Source organism: Neovison vison, chromosome 6 (assembly GCF_020171115.1).
Source record: "Neovison vison isolate M4711 chromosome 6, ASM_NN_V1, whole genome shotgun sequence".
In the NCBI taxonomy this organism is placed as follows: Eukaryota; Metazoa; Chordata; class Mammalia; order Carnivora; family Mustelidae; genus Neogale; species Neogale vison.
In genome coordinates, this window is record NC_058096.1 from 1,718,356 (window position 1) to 1,733,468 (window position 15,113).

Genomic DNA, 15,113 nt, shown 5'->3' on the forward strand with positions numbered 1-15,113 from the left:
TGCTGATTTATGTAAGGTAAACTTAACATCAGCTGTGTACTAGCCACATGGATCTTATTCAAGGGTCCTGCTTCGCCAGCCCTGGCAGCCTGCATTCCTGCAGGAAAACACATATCCTCCCACAAGCTCATGTGGGAAGTTAATAGTTGACCTAAAATGTGGCCTGGCACGGAGCTGACTGCATCATGAGGCTGGGCTGTCCACTTCCAAGTCAGTTACTATGAGGCTGTCCATTTCTGGGGAGCAACTTCTGCCTGCCAGACAGTATTTTCAGTCCTTCCTGGACCCCTACAAGAAAGGAAGGTACAATCCCCTATTGCTCACGAGGAGACCGAGCCTCAGAAAGGCCCATGACAGAAGCTGCAGGACATGGCACATCCCAGGAGAGCTGGGCGTCAAGGCCACGGTCCTTGCTATACTATCTGCTTGACCCTTTGGGGAGTGTTGTGCACCCCGAGAACACTTTGACTTTGACAGATGACTGAGGTGGACAAGTATGAATTTAAAAGCATTGATGTGTGTAGAGGGCACAGCACAGGCTGGCCACAGAGCTCTACTCAAAGACTCTACTATGTCTTTGTGAGGTGATTCTTGGTGTCACTGCCATTTTGGGGCCTCCCTGAGGCTCCAGTGGCTTGATCACCCAATGCCTTTGCCTCCCAAGCTTCAGATGCATCCATGCTGCAGCCCCAAAGTGTCCAGGAGTCCCGCTCAAAGCCCAGTGTGCCAATCTGTTCACATTCCATGACTTCCTTTAAAACAAGTTAAGAAAAGGGAAAAAAAAAACAAGTTAAGAAGAGCAGGAAAGAACACACAAAAGGGACATGAGTTATTTTCCCATGTATGCTCTATCTTCACGTTGGTTTCCTATTTCCCTTTTTTAGCCAGCGTAGTAGGAGAAGAGTGGTGTCTTATTACTGTTTGGTTTGCATTTCTCTGATGCATGTTGACTTGAGCATTTTGTCTTATGTGAACCCTTTGGGTTTCTTCTTTTTTAGGTTGCCTTTTTTTTTCTCTTTCTTTCTTTCTTTCTTTTTTTCCTTCTGAGGATTGTTCTTATATTTTCCTTCTTGGTTTTCAGGGACTCCCTGTTCATTCTGTACCTTTCAAGGTATGGCAAACACCTTTCTCATTCTGTCCTGGGATTACTGGCTTCACCCATTGTGTCCTTTCTGAGCAGAAGTTCTTGTTATGATGTGAGCAAGTGTACTGGCTTCTTTCTCTTTATTTGTTTTTGTTGAGCTGGTCTGGGGAATCATCTGTGTCCCAAAGTCACAAAGATGGCTCCCAACTCTCCCTCTAACTTGGAAGTTGCACCATTCACCCCTCCTGAGGGGTAAACTGTATATTCTGTTTGGGGAGGAGTTCAGCCTGGTTTTCTCCCCACAGACAGCCAGCTTTCCCATCACTTTCTCTCAATGACCTGTCTCTCCCCACTGATCTGCATAGACTACTTACCGACCGGGCATTCAAGTTCTCCATCTCTTCTCTCCATGGATCCACCTGCCTTTTCTTGGGCCTGAGTTTGCATGTTTTGTGATGGTGGCTATACATTTAGTCTTACTCTCCCACAGGGCAACCTTTATAATATCCTAACCTAACTTCCTGGAAATAAACTCCTCCTGGGCCCTGGGAACACAACTTAAATCAGTGAAATCCACAGAGAAGGAGGATTTTCTTGGCCATTTAGTTCTGCTTCCCTTCCCACCCCAGTGGGAGAACCCCTTCTTGGAGACCGTCTAGAGTGCAGTCCACCTGGCTTAGGGGCTGTGCCTCACGCCTGCATCTCCAGCTGACGCAGGTGGCTTCTTCCAAATAACTTGGGTCTTGACGGGCTTTAGTACAGGAAGCCTTCCCTGAGAACAGTTCTGGGGCACAGAGAGCCTGGCTCCCAGTCAAAAATCCCATGCGTGATCTATCAGGCCCGGCCATGGGCGATCACAAAGGCATCCCCCATCGGGGGCCACACGATGCCCCACCACACACCAGGCTTGGGACACAGCCAGGGCACTGCCATCCTGGGAGAACTTCAGTGGGGACCCAGGTCTGCCAGCCCCCCTTGGAGGACCATCTGCATTTGTAGCCCTGGCACCTCCATCAGAGACCTCCTTGTAGGGTGCCTGGAAGCTACTTTCCTCCCCTCCCCACTCTGACTCAGTACCCGGTACTTTTCCATGCCCAGCCTTCCCTCCTCCTCTTTCCTGGGCCTCAGGGCTCATCAACCCATGGGAAGCTTTTGTCCTGGGCTCCTAGGCATGGCCCCCACCACATGGGGGTGGGAGGTCAGTGCTTCCTGTGGCTTTAGCCTCCTGCTCAACTACTGCAGTGGGTGACTGAAGTCTTCACTGCTTCTGCCAGTTTGCTTGGGGCTGTCATTGGCTCTCCCAACATCTGGCAGCTCAGCTGGGTCCCTGACGGGGGACATCACCACCATCCCATCTTACAGATGAGTAAACTGAGGCTCTGAGAGGTCCGGTTACTCATACCTCTGAGGTTGTGGCCCAGATCTTAAGACCTTGAGGCTGTTTTAGGACCTTTCATGTAGCCAGTTTCGAGTTGTGTATTCATGGTTCCCACCACATTTTTCTGCTGAACTATAAAGACCTTGAGGACAAAAGGAGTTTCTGAAGCTGCTCTTTCAAAAAGCCTTTGTAGAATAAAGAGAGACGACCTAAATGAGAAGCAAAGGCTGTTTATTTCAAGCTGGCTGTAACAGGGGGCACCCCACTAGCCCTGGGTTTGCTAGAGGCTCAAAGCAGGGAAGGGAGAGAACTTCTAGTGGAAAGAGAGAGGCTCATATGGGCCCCACGGGGACTGTGGTGAGGGGAAGCTGCAGGTAGCTACCTCTAGGTGCCCCCCCCCACGTGATTGGTCCCTCGTTGGCCAAGTGCCGGCTGTTTGGGGCTGATGGCTTCCAGGCTGGCTGGTGTGGAGGCCAGCTGTAGGTGGCCCGTCCAGGCTCTGCTCGTGCATACAGCCTCTCAGCTGAATACATCCGCTGCAGTCACTGCGTGTCTAACTGATTAGAATTAACCTCCAGGGCTTCATCACCGTCTGACCTTCTCCCGGTGGCTCTGATTTTGTAGACTCAGTCACCCTTCATCCCTGCATCCAGCAGGAGCGTTTCCAGGGAGGTGCACACCCCTCCGCCCATGTTAACCTGGGAAACCCTCCAGCTGTGTGTGCAGACCGCAGACGAGGCGTAGGTGGGGAACCGGATGCTGACGACCGAGCATCTGTCAGAGCAAAGCCGGCTCATCTGCTTGGGCTGCAAGGCAGGGGTGGGGCTGGGGGAGGACAACCAGGAAGGCGCTGTTCGATCAAACAATGGAGGGAGAGGCTCTCCCAGGATTAGCCAGATTCAGGGTTCCCCTGCTGCTAGTGCCCCGTGCCCCAGGGCTCAGCCAGGCTGCGGCACCTCTGGGCGCTTGCCAGTGGCTGGGGGTGGACTCCCTAGTCCTGGATGAGGGGCCAGACCCTGGTGCTGCCTCAGCTGAAACGGCCGCTGGTCCCAGCGCCTCTCAGCGTTTTGAGGGTGAATTTAGGACCCAGTGTTTCCTAAGAGCCTCACAAGCTCCAGGGACCCCGACCAGACACGACCCTGCAGCACTCGGAATCCAACCCCGGAGCCCCATCCGAGTCTGGGTCCCAGAGCACAGGCTTCCCGCCAGATACCCATTTCCTCTCTAGAGTCGGTCTGGGACCTGTGCCGACACACACCGCGGCCCTGGGGGTGCCCTTGTCCTTGGCGGGGGCAGACCCTTCTCCCACGATTGTGACCCCCCCACTTGCTCCAGGGAGCCCCTCCATTCAGCACACGCTTCCGTGGCCCCTCTCCGCGCTCTCTCCTTGCGCTTTGTACCACATAAGTAATGAGGCGACGCGAATATGCCACCCTCTCCTCTCAGCCCTCCCAGAGGTCATCAGACGTGTCCTCCCGACATTGCTGCCCCCCCACGCTGGCCCCCACGCTGTGCACAGGCTTCCAGCCGAGATCAGCAGGGGGCCGCTCACCTCCCTCCCCCAGCTGTTCCTCCACCGCGCAGGGCGCTCGGCACACGTGGGCAGGTCCCGTCCTTGTCGCCGCCCCTCTCCCGAAGGACCTCAGTGTCCCCTGCTGTACCCAAGGCTTGCTGGTGACCCGCTCCGTACCCCACAGCCAGTCACTGGCGATTGGCAGCTGTGACCTCGGTGGCGCTCCATGCCTGCGATTGGCGAGGCCGGGCCATTCTGTGGTCTCCAGGGCACTCGGTGCCCCTGGCTTTTGTCCTGTGAGTCCCTGGGGACGCAGCCCTGCCCAGTTCCTGCTGGGGGTGTTTATTAGGTAGCGGGGTGGGTCATTCTGACTCCTCCGCCCTGCCCCTGTCCTGATGGTGCTCCGCCAGCCCCTTCCTTGTGCGGCGGCCCTTGCAGCCCCGCTCAGGATGCCCCCCAACCCCGCCTCAGCCCTCCCTCGACCCCACCGCAGCCGCTCACTTTATGTGCTGTCTTGTTACTTCTTCTTCGCACTTGGGGGCCGTCCTCTGCACTCGTTTCAGAGACAGTTTTCTTTCTTAAATTCCCTTGATTTAAGGGAGGGGAAATGGGCTCTACCTTCTGCGTCATGACTCGCTTGTCCTCGGCCTTTATGGAGCACACCCGCTGGCTGCCCCCGGGCCTTCACCCCAGCAGGGAGCAGCGCCGAAGGGGCAGGCCTGGCTGGGGCGTGGGCAGGGGCTCCCAGCTCAGCCGGCCCTGTCCTCCGGGCGTGGTGGGGAGCGTCTGCTGGCCAGCAGGGGCCCCCGTGTCTCAGAGGCTGCTCTGCCGCAGGGATGGCCGCCCACCACACTGATGCTTCAGCCTGACTCCACTTTTTGCAAAAATCGGGTTGTTGTCCTCATGTCACCGCCACACCCGCTGGGGCTACAGCCCTTGTTGCTTCAAGGAAGATCACGGGTTTGACCCCTAATGGAGGGAGTTCCTGGGATTTCTGGGTTCTTCTGTGGGTTGCCTGAGACCTGTGGGTGAGTGTTTGCCCCAGCCTGTGGGGTCTGGTTGAATGTGACGGCTGCGGACAGCCGTGTAACCCGGGCCCCTGAGGGGGAGCAGTGCTCCCCTGCTGCCCCCGCTCTTCACCCTGCCTGGTCACCTGTTGTCCATGCCCACGTTTGGACAGCAGAGGGCTGGGTGCACTTACTCTGTCCACTGATGAAAGCCTTAGGGGTCTTCCTGGGGGCAGGGACTCAGTCCCTCCTCTGAGCCACACCAGCCTGGGCACGGGCATAGAGGGGATGAACTTAGCCCACAGGGGCACCTGAAAGCTGGCAAACACCCCCAAATATTAGTCATCTATCATATTTAGTTAGCAGCTACTGTATACCAGGGGCTGGCCATACACATCTGGGAACATGGAGATGCCGCAGTGTCCGTCCCTTACAGGCCACACACTCGGGAGAGGACACAGGCCACTATGCCCCAGAGCAGTGCAACGTGGGCTGTGTCACAGCATCGGAGGCCCTCGAGGGCCCCAGTCACAGGTCTCTTGTCCAGGGAGGCTGCTTCCTCCTAGAAGGACTCCTTGTGTTGAGGACTGTGGCTCCTGTTGGGAAGTCCATGACGGACCGCACTGGACCCCAGGTCAGCCTCCACTGTCATTGCCGCAGGGCCTGCTGGCCTTGCTGACCCAGCCGTAGAGTGGACTGAGTGTGGGCTCTGGGCCCAGCAACCCCATGTGGACCCAGGCCCTAACAGGGTCCCTGTCCGGGGGGAATGGCTTCAGGAATGCCCAAGTCATTCCTGCGTGCCTGGTCATTTACCCCAGGCCACGGCCAGGCATGCAGTGGCCAGGTCGGGCAGGGTCCAAGCGGTAGCCGTGGGCTCTGCCCCCCCTCCTTTCTAGAGGCTGGGCCCCGTGAGGTGGTCCAGAAACGCCTCCTCTGGCCACAGATGCTGTCTGGGTTCCCTGTTTTCCTTTCCTATCATCCAGCCTCACCTGAGGCCAGGCCAGCCCGTCAGCTACGTTCTGATGATCTTGAACTGTAGCGCAGAGGTTCTCCAGGGGCGCATCTGTCTCTCTAAGGAGGGCATGAGGCGTGGGGCCCAGGCCCAGGGTGGCTTGCAGGTCACACCGGAAGCCACAGCCTGCCACAGCACGTGACGACGCGTGTCACGGAGCCTGCTGAGAGCCCGGGGCACGCGACACTTGGTGGTCCCTGGACTGATGGGGCCTGGCTGCTGTAGGGCAGGCACTCCCTGGGGCCGGACCAGGGACCCATCCACCCTCCGTTCCCCTCCCGTGCTCAACACAGCGCGTGGCCGCTGACTGGGAACAGCATGCCACGAAATGTACACGTGTGGCTCCTTCTGGGCAAACCCGGGGTGGAGGGGTACTACAGGTGCATTGTTGACCCTCAGGGCCTCAGTTTCCCTGCTGGAAAAGGGGAGATTTGAGGGGGCCTGCATAACCTACCTGTGGTTTCCCTGACACAGACCTGCGCCCCCTGGACATCCTGGCAGAGGCCGTCTCTGCACACGGAGCTGCAGGTGGAATCAGGGTGACACAGGCTCACGGCGTGCAAGGACTTCAGCTCTCGGCCGCCGCCCCCCACGCCGTGAGCTTCCCTGCATCAAGGATTTTCGTCCGATGTGACCTCTTCCCTGAAGAATTTTCGATCGTCATAACCTTGAAAGTTCCCACTCTTCCCCCGAAGGTCAGTGACACTCTTTACTCCTCATGTTCCTGCGCTACATCCTTATGACCCGAGCACGCAGCGGGCACGGCTGACCTGGACTGCGGCCAGGCACTGCTCCCGAGCTCCAGGGTAGCTTTGGGGTCAAGAGTGGCCATGCTGATAGGTAGCGAGATGCCCATCACAGCAACCGTGCGAGCAGAGCCGTGGGACCGTTGCTAGGTGTTTATACCGGTAATTCCTGCAGCCGTATTTTCTGGCGGGCTGACCTGTCAAAGGCTAGGGATGAGGCTTGGAGTTCCTAGTTTGACGTCTTTCCTTGGGAAAACAGGTGATCAAATAACAAGAGGGTGCTTTTTGGGGTCCGATTACCTGTGCTTTGCAGTCCTGTCCACCCCAGTGCAGCTAACGTTCCTGTCCCCCCACTCAGCTGGACACCCCCAAAGGTGAGGACCCACGGTGCCCATTGCTGCTTCCCCATGGGGCCTGGGACAGTGCCTGTCAAAGTCTGTGACCGAGTCAGAATCCTCAGCTAAGGAAGGAAAGCCCTTCGGCCCTAATCCTGACCCTCCTTGTTGGTTTGCTCCGGGGAAGGCGATGCTGCCGCTCGTTCGCACCTTGGGCTGTGCTGAGTTTTCTTTCTTTTTTTTAGATTTTATTTATTTGACAGAGAGACAGATCACAAGCAGGAAGAGAGGCAGGGAGAGAGAGGGGGGAAGCAGGCTCCCCACTGAGCAGAGAGCCTGATGTGGGGCTCGATCCCAGCACCCTGAGATCATGACCTGAGCTGAAGGCAGAGGCTCAACCCACTGAGCCCCCCAGGCGCCCCACTGCTGAGTTTTCTTTTCCAGTCATTGTGTTTTCCCTGTCCTACACGTTCCATTTTCTTCTGTGTTATATAAATTCCACTTCTCATCTTGTCCGCTGCCGTCCCGAGCACGAGTCCAGTATTTGGGTGTGCGGACTCCATTCTGTGGATGACTCCCACGCGGGAACTGCCCGCGGGGCTGGCTCTGCTGTCCTCTTCCTCTTTTTATATTCCATCATGCTCAGTGGCATTTATGCAGAGCTGGTGTTTCAGGACCATGTTTTACCCCAGGGCCTCCACAGAGGGTACTAAGGGCAGCACATGTGGGGAGCACATTCTGTCCCTGAGGGGACACTGCCCGGGGGACTCAGATTGTGTCACTCCACAAGCATCTTTTACACACGTGGCTTTATTTATGTTGTTTTGAACACGCTCTGTCAATGAAATAACACTGAGCTTATTTCAATAAATGTACAATAATTTTATTTATTTATTTTAAAGATTTTATTTATTTATCTGAGAGGGAGAGAATGAGAGAGAGAGAGAGAGAGAACGATATGGGGAAGGTCAGAGGGAGAAGCAGACTCCCTGCTGAGCAGGGAGCCCGAGGCGGGACTCGATCCCCAGACTCCTGGATCATCACCTGAGCCAAAGGCTGATGCTCAACCCACTGAGCCACCCAGGCGTCCAATGTACAGTAATTTAAGAAACCTACTTTATACCCGTGCACTTACAAAGTGTACTGGAAGGACAGTGCGGTGAAGCCCTCAAGGTTGTCAATGACACCACGGTCTCTGCTTGTGTATGAGGGCTGTTCTGAGAAACGTTTCTATATGTGGGCCACTAAGGAGAATTTTAAGTTTTTATTTAAATTCCAGGTAGTTACATAGAGAGTCATATCCATTTCAGATGAACAATACAGTGACTCAACACTTCATACGTCACCCACTGCTCCTCAGGACGGGTGCCCCTGACTCCCCACCCCCACGTCCCCCAGCCCCCGCCCACCTCCCTTTGCCATCAGTGAGTTCTCGAGAGTTGAGTCTTTCTTGGTTTGCCTCTCTCTATGTCTCTTTTTTTGTTCCTCTGTTTGTTTGTTTTGTTTCTTAAATTCCATATGTCAGTGAGATCATTTGTCTTTCTCGGACTTATTTCGCTCTGCATAATATCCTCTAGCTCCATCCATGTCATTGAAATGATGAGATGTCATCCTTTTTTAGGGCTGAGTGATATTCCATTGTGAATATACACATCTTCTTTATCAATTCATCTGTTGATGGACACCTGGCTATTTCCATAGTTTGGCCATTGCAGATAATCCTGCTATAAATATCAGCATGCCTGTGTCCCTTCAAATTAGTATTTTTGTTTGGGGGGGCAGTAAATACCCAGTAGTGCTGTTGCTGAGTCATAAGGCAGTTCTGTTTTTAACCTTTTGAGGAACCTCTACACTGTTTTCCAGAGCGGCTGCCCCAGCTTGCGTTCCCACCAACAGTGCACGAGGTTCCCCTTTCTCCACACCCTCACAAACACCTCTTGTTTCTTGTGTTGTTGATTTTAGCCATTCTGGCTGGTGTGAGGTGGGATCTCACCGTGGTTTGGATTTGTATTTCCCTGATGATGAGTGATGGTGAGCTTCTTTTCCTGTGTCTGTTGGCCGTTTGGGTGTCTTCTTTGGAAAAGTGTCTGTTCGTGTCTTCTGCCCATTTTTTGATTGGATTGTTTGTTTTTTTGAGTGTTGAGTTTTACAAGGTTTTATAGATTTTGGATACTCACCCTTTATCAGGTATGTCATTTGCAAATATCTTCTCCCATTCCATAGGCCATGTTTTAGTTTTGTTGGTTGTTTCCGTCACTGTGCAGAAACTTGTTGTTTTGGTGAAGTCCCAATAGTTAGTATTTGCTTCTGTTTCCCTCGCCTCAAGACACATAACTAGATGCATGTTGTTATGACTGATGTCACAGAAATTGCTGCCAGTGTTCTCTTCCAGGATTTTTATGCTTTCAGGTCTCACATTTAGGTCTTTCATTCATTTCGAATTTATTTTTGTGTGTGGCATAAGGAAATGGTCCAGTTTCATTCTCCTGCATGTGGCTGTCCACATTCTGGACACCATTTGTTGAAGAGACTCTCTTTCTTCCACTGGATGTACTTTCTGCTTTGTCAAAGATTAATTGACCATAGAGTTATGGGTTATTTCAGGATTTTCTATTCTGTTCCACTGATCTATGTGTCTATTTTGTGCTAGTACCAAGCAGTCCTGATGATGACAGCTTGAAATCCAGAATTGTGATGCCCCCAGCTTTGGTTTTCTTTTTTTTAGGGTTGCTTTGACTATTTAGGGTTTTTTGTGGCTCCAAACAAATGTCAGGATTGTTTGTTCCAGCTCTGTGAAAAATGTTTTTGGTATTTTGATAGAGATTGTGTAAAATGTGTGGATTGCTTTGGGGAGTATAGACATATCTTTGATATTCGTTTTTCCAATCCATGAGCATGGTATGCCTTTCCATGTGTCCTCCTCAATTCCTTTCATAAGTATTCTATAGTTTTCAGATCTTGTACCTCTTTGGTTAAGTTTATTCCTAGGTATCTTACTGGTTTTGGTGCAGTTGTAAATGGGATTGATTCCTTGTTTTCCCTTTCTTCTACTTCACTTTTACTGTGTAGTAACACAACAGACCTGTACATTGATTTTGTATCCTGGACTTTGCTGAATTCATAAACGAGTTCTAGCAGTTTTTTGGTAGAGTCCTTTGGATTTTCTAGAATATCATGTCTACAAATCGTGGAAGTTTGACTTTTTCTTTGCCAGTTCAGATGTCTTTTATTTATTTTTGTTGTCTGATTTCTAAGGCTAGGACTTCGAGCACTATGTTGAATAACAGTGGTGAGAGTGGACATGTCTGTCTTGTTCCTGACCTTAGGGGAAGAGCTCTCAGCTTTTCCCCATTGAAGATGATGTTCACTGTGGATTTTCTTTTTTTTTTAAATATTTTATTTATTTGACAGACAGAGATCACAAGTAGGCAGAGGCAGGCAGAGAGAAAGGAAGGGAAGCAGGCTCCCTACTGAGTGGAGAGCCTGATGCGGGGCTCGATCCCAGGACCCTGGGACCATGACCTGAGCTGAAGGCAGAGGCTTTAACCCACTGAGCCACTCAGGTGGCCCTGGATTTTCTTTTATGGCTTTTACTGTGTTGAGGTATGTTCCCTCTATCCCTACTTTGTTCAGGATTTTTGTCATGAATGGATGTTGTACTTTGTCAAATGCTTTCACTGTGTCTACTGAAATGACCTTATCCTTTCTCGTGTTGATGTGGTGTGTCACACTGATTGATTTCCAAATACTGAAATATCCTTTATATTGAATAAATCCCACTCAATTGTGGTGAATGTTTTTAAATGTATTGTTGGATTCAGTTTGGTTATATCTTATTGGGAATTTTTGCATCCGTGTTTGTCAAGGATATTGGTCTGTAGTTCTCTTTTTTTTAGCAGTGTCTTTACCTAGTTTTGGTATCAGAGTAATGCTGGCCTCATAGAATGAATTTGTAAGTTTTCCTTCCTTCTCTATTTTTAAAATAGTTTGAGAAGAATGGCTATTAACTCTTTAAATGTCTGGTTGAGTTCCCCTGGGAAAACATCGGGTCTTGGACTTTTGTTTGTTGAGATTTTTTTGATTATTGATTCAATTTAATTGCTGGTTATGGGTCTGTTCGAGTTTTCTATTCCTGTTTGGTTTTGGTAGTTTGTATGTTTCTAGGAATTTATCCATTTTTTCCAGGTTGTTAATTTTTTGGCATATGGTTTTTCATATTCTCCTCTTGGGATTATATTTCTGTGGTGTTGGTTGTGATCTCTCCTCTTTCATTCGTGATTTTATTTATTTTGGTCCTTTCTCTTTTCTTTTCAAGATTTTATTTATTTATTTTCCAGAGAGAAAGAAGGGGAGGGAACAAGCAGGGGGAGCAGCAAGTATAGGGGGAGGGACAAACAGACTCTCTGCTGAGCAGAGGGGAACAAGCAGACTCCCTGCTGAGCAGGGAGCCCGTTGTGGGACTTGATCCCAGGACCCTGGAAATTATTACCTGAGCTGAAGACAGACGCTTAACTGACTGAGCCACCAAGGTGCCTTATCCTTTCTCTTTTGTTTTTGATAAGTCTAGCAGGAGGTCTAGTCTATAAATTTTATTAATTCTTTCAAGAAACCAGCTCTTAGTTTCATTGATCTGTTCTACTGGGATTTTTGTTTATTTGTTTCTGTATTATTTATTTCTGCTCTAATTTTTTTAAACAGTTTTATTTATTTATTCGAGCAAGAGAGAGAGAGAGAATGAGAAGGAGGGAGGATCAGAGGGAAAGGGAGAAGCAGACTCCCTGACAAGCACCCAGATCCATGAGATCATGACCTGAACAGATGCTTAACTGACTGTGCCACCCAGGAACCCCGATTTCTGCTCTAAACTTTATTATTTCCTGTCTTCTGCTGGTTTAGGCTTTATTTGCTACTCCTTCTTTAGCTCCTTTAGGTGTAAGGTTAGGTTGTGTATTTGAGACTTTTCTTGTTTCTAGAGAAAGGCCTGTATTGCTATATACTTCCCTCTTAGAACTGCCTTTGCTGCAGCCCAAAGATTCTGAGCTATTGTTTTTTCATTTTCATTTGTTTCCATGTATTTTTTTAATTACCTTTTTAATTTACTGGTTAACTTTTTCATTCTTTAGTAGGATGTTCTTTAACTTTCATGTATTTGTGAGCTTTCCAAATTTTTTCTTGTGTTTGACTTCGAGTTTCATAGTGTTGCGGTCTGATAATATGCATGGTATGATCTCAATCTTTTGGTACCAGTTGAGACCTGAGTTGTGACCCAGTGTGTGATCAATTCTGGAGAATGTTCCATGTGTGCTCAAGAAGAGTGTGTATTCTCCTGCTTTAGGATGGAATGCTCTGAGTATATCGTTAAGTCCATCTGGTCCAGTGTATTGTTCAAAGCCCTTGTTTCCTTGTTGATCTTCTGCTTAGATGATGTGCCCATTGCTGTGAGTGAGATGTTAGAGTACCCTACTATTACTGTATTATTATCAATGAGTTTCTTTCTTTTTTTAAAAGATTTTATTTTTATTTATTTGAGAGAGAGACAGTGAGAGAGAGCATGAGCGAGGAGGTCAGAGGGAGAAGCAGACTCCCCATGGAGCTGGGAGCCCGATGTGGGACTCGATCCCGGGACTCCAGAATCATGATCTGAGCCGAAGGCAGTCGTACAACCAACTGAGCCACCCAGGCGTCCCTATCAATGAGTTTCTTTATGCTAATTATTATTATTATTTTTGTATATCACTTTTTAAAGTTAACACATAATGTATTATTTGCCCCAGGGATACTGATGTGTGAATCGCCAGGTTTACACACTTCACAGCACTCACCATAGCACATACCCTCCCCAATGTCTGTAACCCAAACACCCTCTCCATACTCCCCCCTCACCAGCAAGCCTCAGTTTGCTTTGTGAGATTAAGAGTCTCTTATGGTTTATCTCCTTCCCAATCCCATCTTATTTAATTTTTTCCTTCCCTACCCCCCAAACCCCACACTTTGCCTCTCAAATTCCTCATATCAGGAGATCATATGATAATTGTCTTTCTCTGATTGACTTATTTCGCTCAGCATAATACCCTCTAGTTCCATCCACATCATTGCAAATGGTGAGGTTTCATTTATTTTGATGGCTGCATAGTACTCCATTGTATATATATACCACCTCTTCTTTATCCACTCATCTGTTGATGGACATCTCGGTTCTTTCCATAGTTTGGCTATTGTGGACATTGCTGCTATAAACATTCAGGTGCACGTGCCCCTTCGGATCACTACATTTGTATCTTTAGGGTAAATACCTGGTAGTGCAATTGCTGGGTCGTAGGGTAGCTATATTCTCAACTTTTTGAGGAACCTCCAGGTTTTCCAGGAAAACCTGCTGTTTTCCAGAGTGGCTGCACCAGCTTGCATTCCCACCAGCAGTGTGGGAGGGTTCCGCTTTCTCCGCATCCTCGCTTGCATCTGTCATTTCCTGACTTGTTAATTTTAGACATTCTGACTGGTATGAAGTGATATCTCATTGTGGTTTTGATTTGTATATCCCTGATGCCGAGTGATGTGGAGCATCTTCTCATGTGTCTGTTGGCCATTTGGATGTCTTCTTTGCAGAAATGTCTGTTCATGTCCTCTGCCCATTTCTTGATTGGATTCTTTGTTCTTTGGATGTTGAGTGTGATAAGTTCTTTATAGATTTTGGACACTGGCCCTTTATCTGATATGTCATTTGCAAATATCTTCTCCCATTCTGTCAGTTGTCTTTTGGTTTTGTTGACTGTTTCCTTTGCTGTGCAAAAGCTTTTGATCTTGATGAAGTTCCAATAGTTCATTTTTGTCCTTGCTTCCCTTGCCTTTGGTGATGTTTCTAGGAAGAAACTGCTGCAGTTGAGGTCAAAGAGGTTGCTGCCTGTGTTCACCTCAAGGATTTTGATGGATTCCCTTATCACATTAAGGTCTTTAATCCATTTTGACTCTACTTTTGTGTGTGTTGTAAGGAAATGGTCCAGTTTCACTTTTCTGCATGTGGCTGTCCAATTTTCTCAACACCATTTTTTGAAGAGACTGTCTTTTTTCCATTGGACGTTCTTTCCTGCTTTGTCGAAGATTAGTTGACCATAGAGTTGAGGGTCTATTTCTGGGCTCTCTGTTCCATTGGTCTATGTGTCTGTTTTTGTGCCAATACCATACTGTCTTGATGATTTCAGCTTTGTAATAGAGCTTAAAGTTTGGAACTGTGATACCACCAACTTTGGCTTTCTTTTTCAACATTTCTCTAGCTATTTGAGGCCTTTCCTTTTTTTTTTTTTTTTAAAGATTTTATTTATTTATTTGACAGAGAGAGATCACAAGTAGGCAGAGAAGCAGGCAGAGAGAGAGAGAGGAGGAAGCAGGCTCCCCGCCGAGCAGAGAGCCCGATGTGGGACTCGATCCCAGGATCCCGAGATCATGACCCGAGCCGAAGGCAGCGGCTTTTTAGGATTATTTGTTCAACTTATTTGGAAAAAAAAAAGATGGTATTTGGGTAGGGATTGCATTAAACATGTAGATTACTTTAGGTAGCATGGACATTTTCACAATATTTGTTCTTCAAATCCATGAGCATGGACTATTTTCCCATTTCTTTGTGTCTTCCTCAATTTCTTTCATGAGTACTTTATAGTTTTCTGGATACAGATTCTTTGCTTCATTGATTAGGTTTATTCTTGGGTATCTCATGGTCTTGGGTGTAATTGTAAATGCGATTGACTTCTTAGTTTCTCTTTCTTCTGTCTTGTTGTTGGTGTATAGAAATGCAACTGATTTCTGTGCATTGATTTTATACCCTGACACTTTACTGAATTTCTGTACAAGTTCTATCAGTTTTGGAGTGGAGTCTTTTGGGTTTTCCACATAAAGTATCATATCATCTGCAAAGAGTGATTGTTTGACTTCTTCTTTGCTGATTTGGATGCCTTTAATTTCTTTTTGTTGTCTGATTGCTGAAGCTAGAACTTCTAGTACTATGTTGAATAACAGTGATCATAATGGACATCCCTGCGGTGTTCCT

General features: G+C 48.8%; 1 protein-coding gene across 1 annotated transcript in view; it reads left to right on the forward strand.

Moving 5' to 3' along the window:
• The window catches only part of TSPEAR (thrombospondin type laminin G domain and EAR repeats), a 70,767-nt gene that overhangs the window by 4,151 nt on the left and 51,503 nt on the right, over positions 1-15,113 (forward strand). The window contains exons 2-4 of the mRNA XM_044251724.1: positions 5,419-5,616; positions 5,721-5,826; positions 6,469-6,689. Coding sequence (XP_044107659.1) covers positions 5,419-5,616; positions 5,721-5,826; positions 6,469-6,689 — 525 coding nt within the window. The remainder of the gene's footprint in view (positions 1-5,418; positions 5,617-5,720; positions 5,827-6,468; positions 6,690-15,113) is intronic.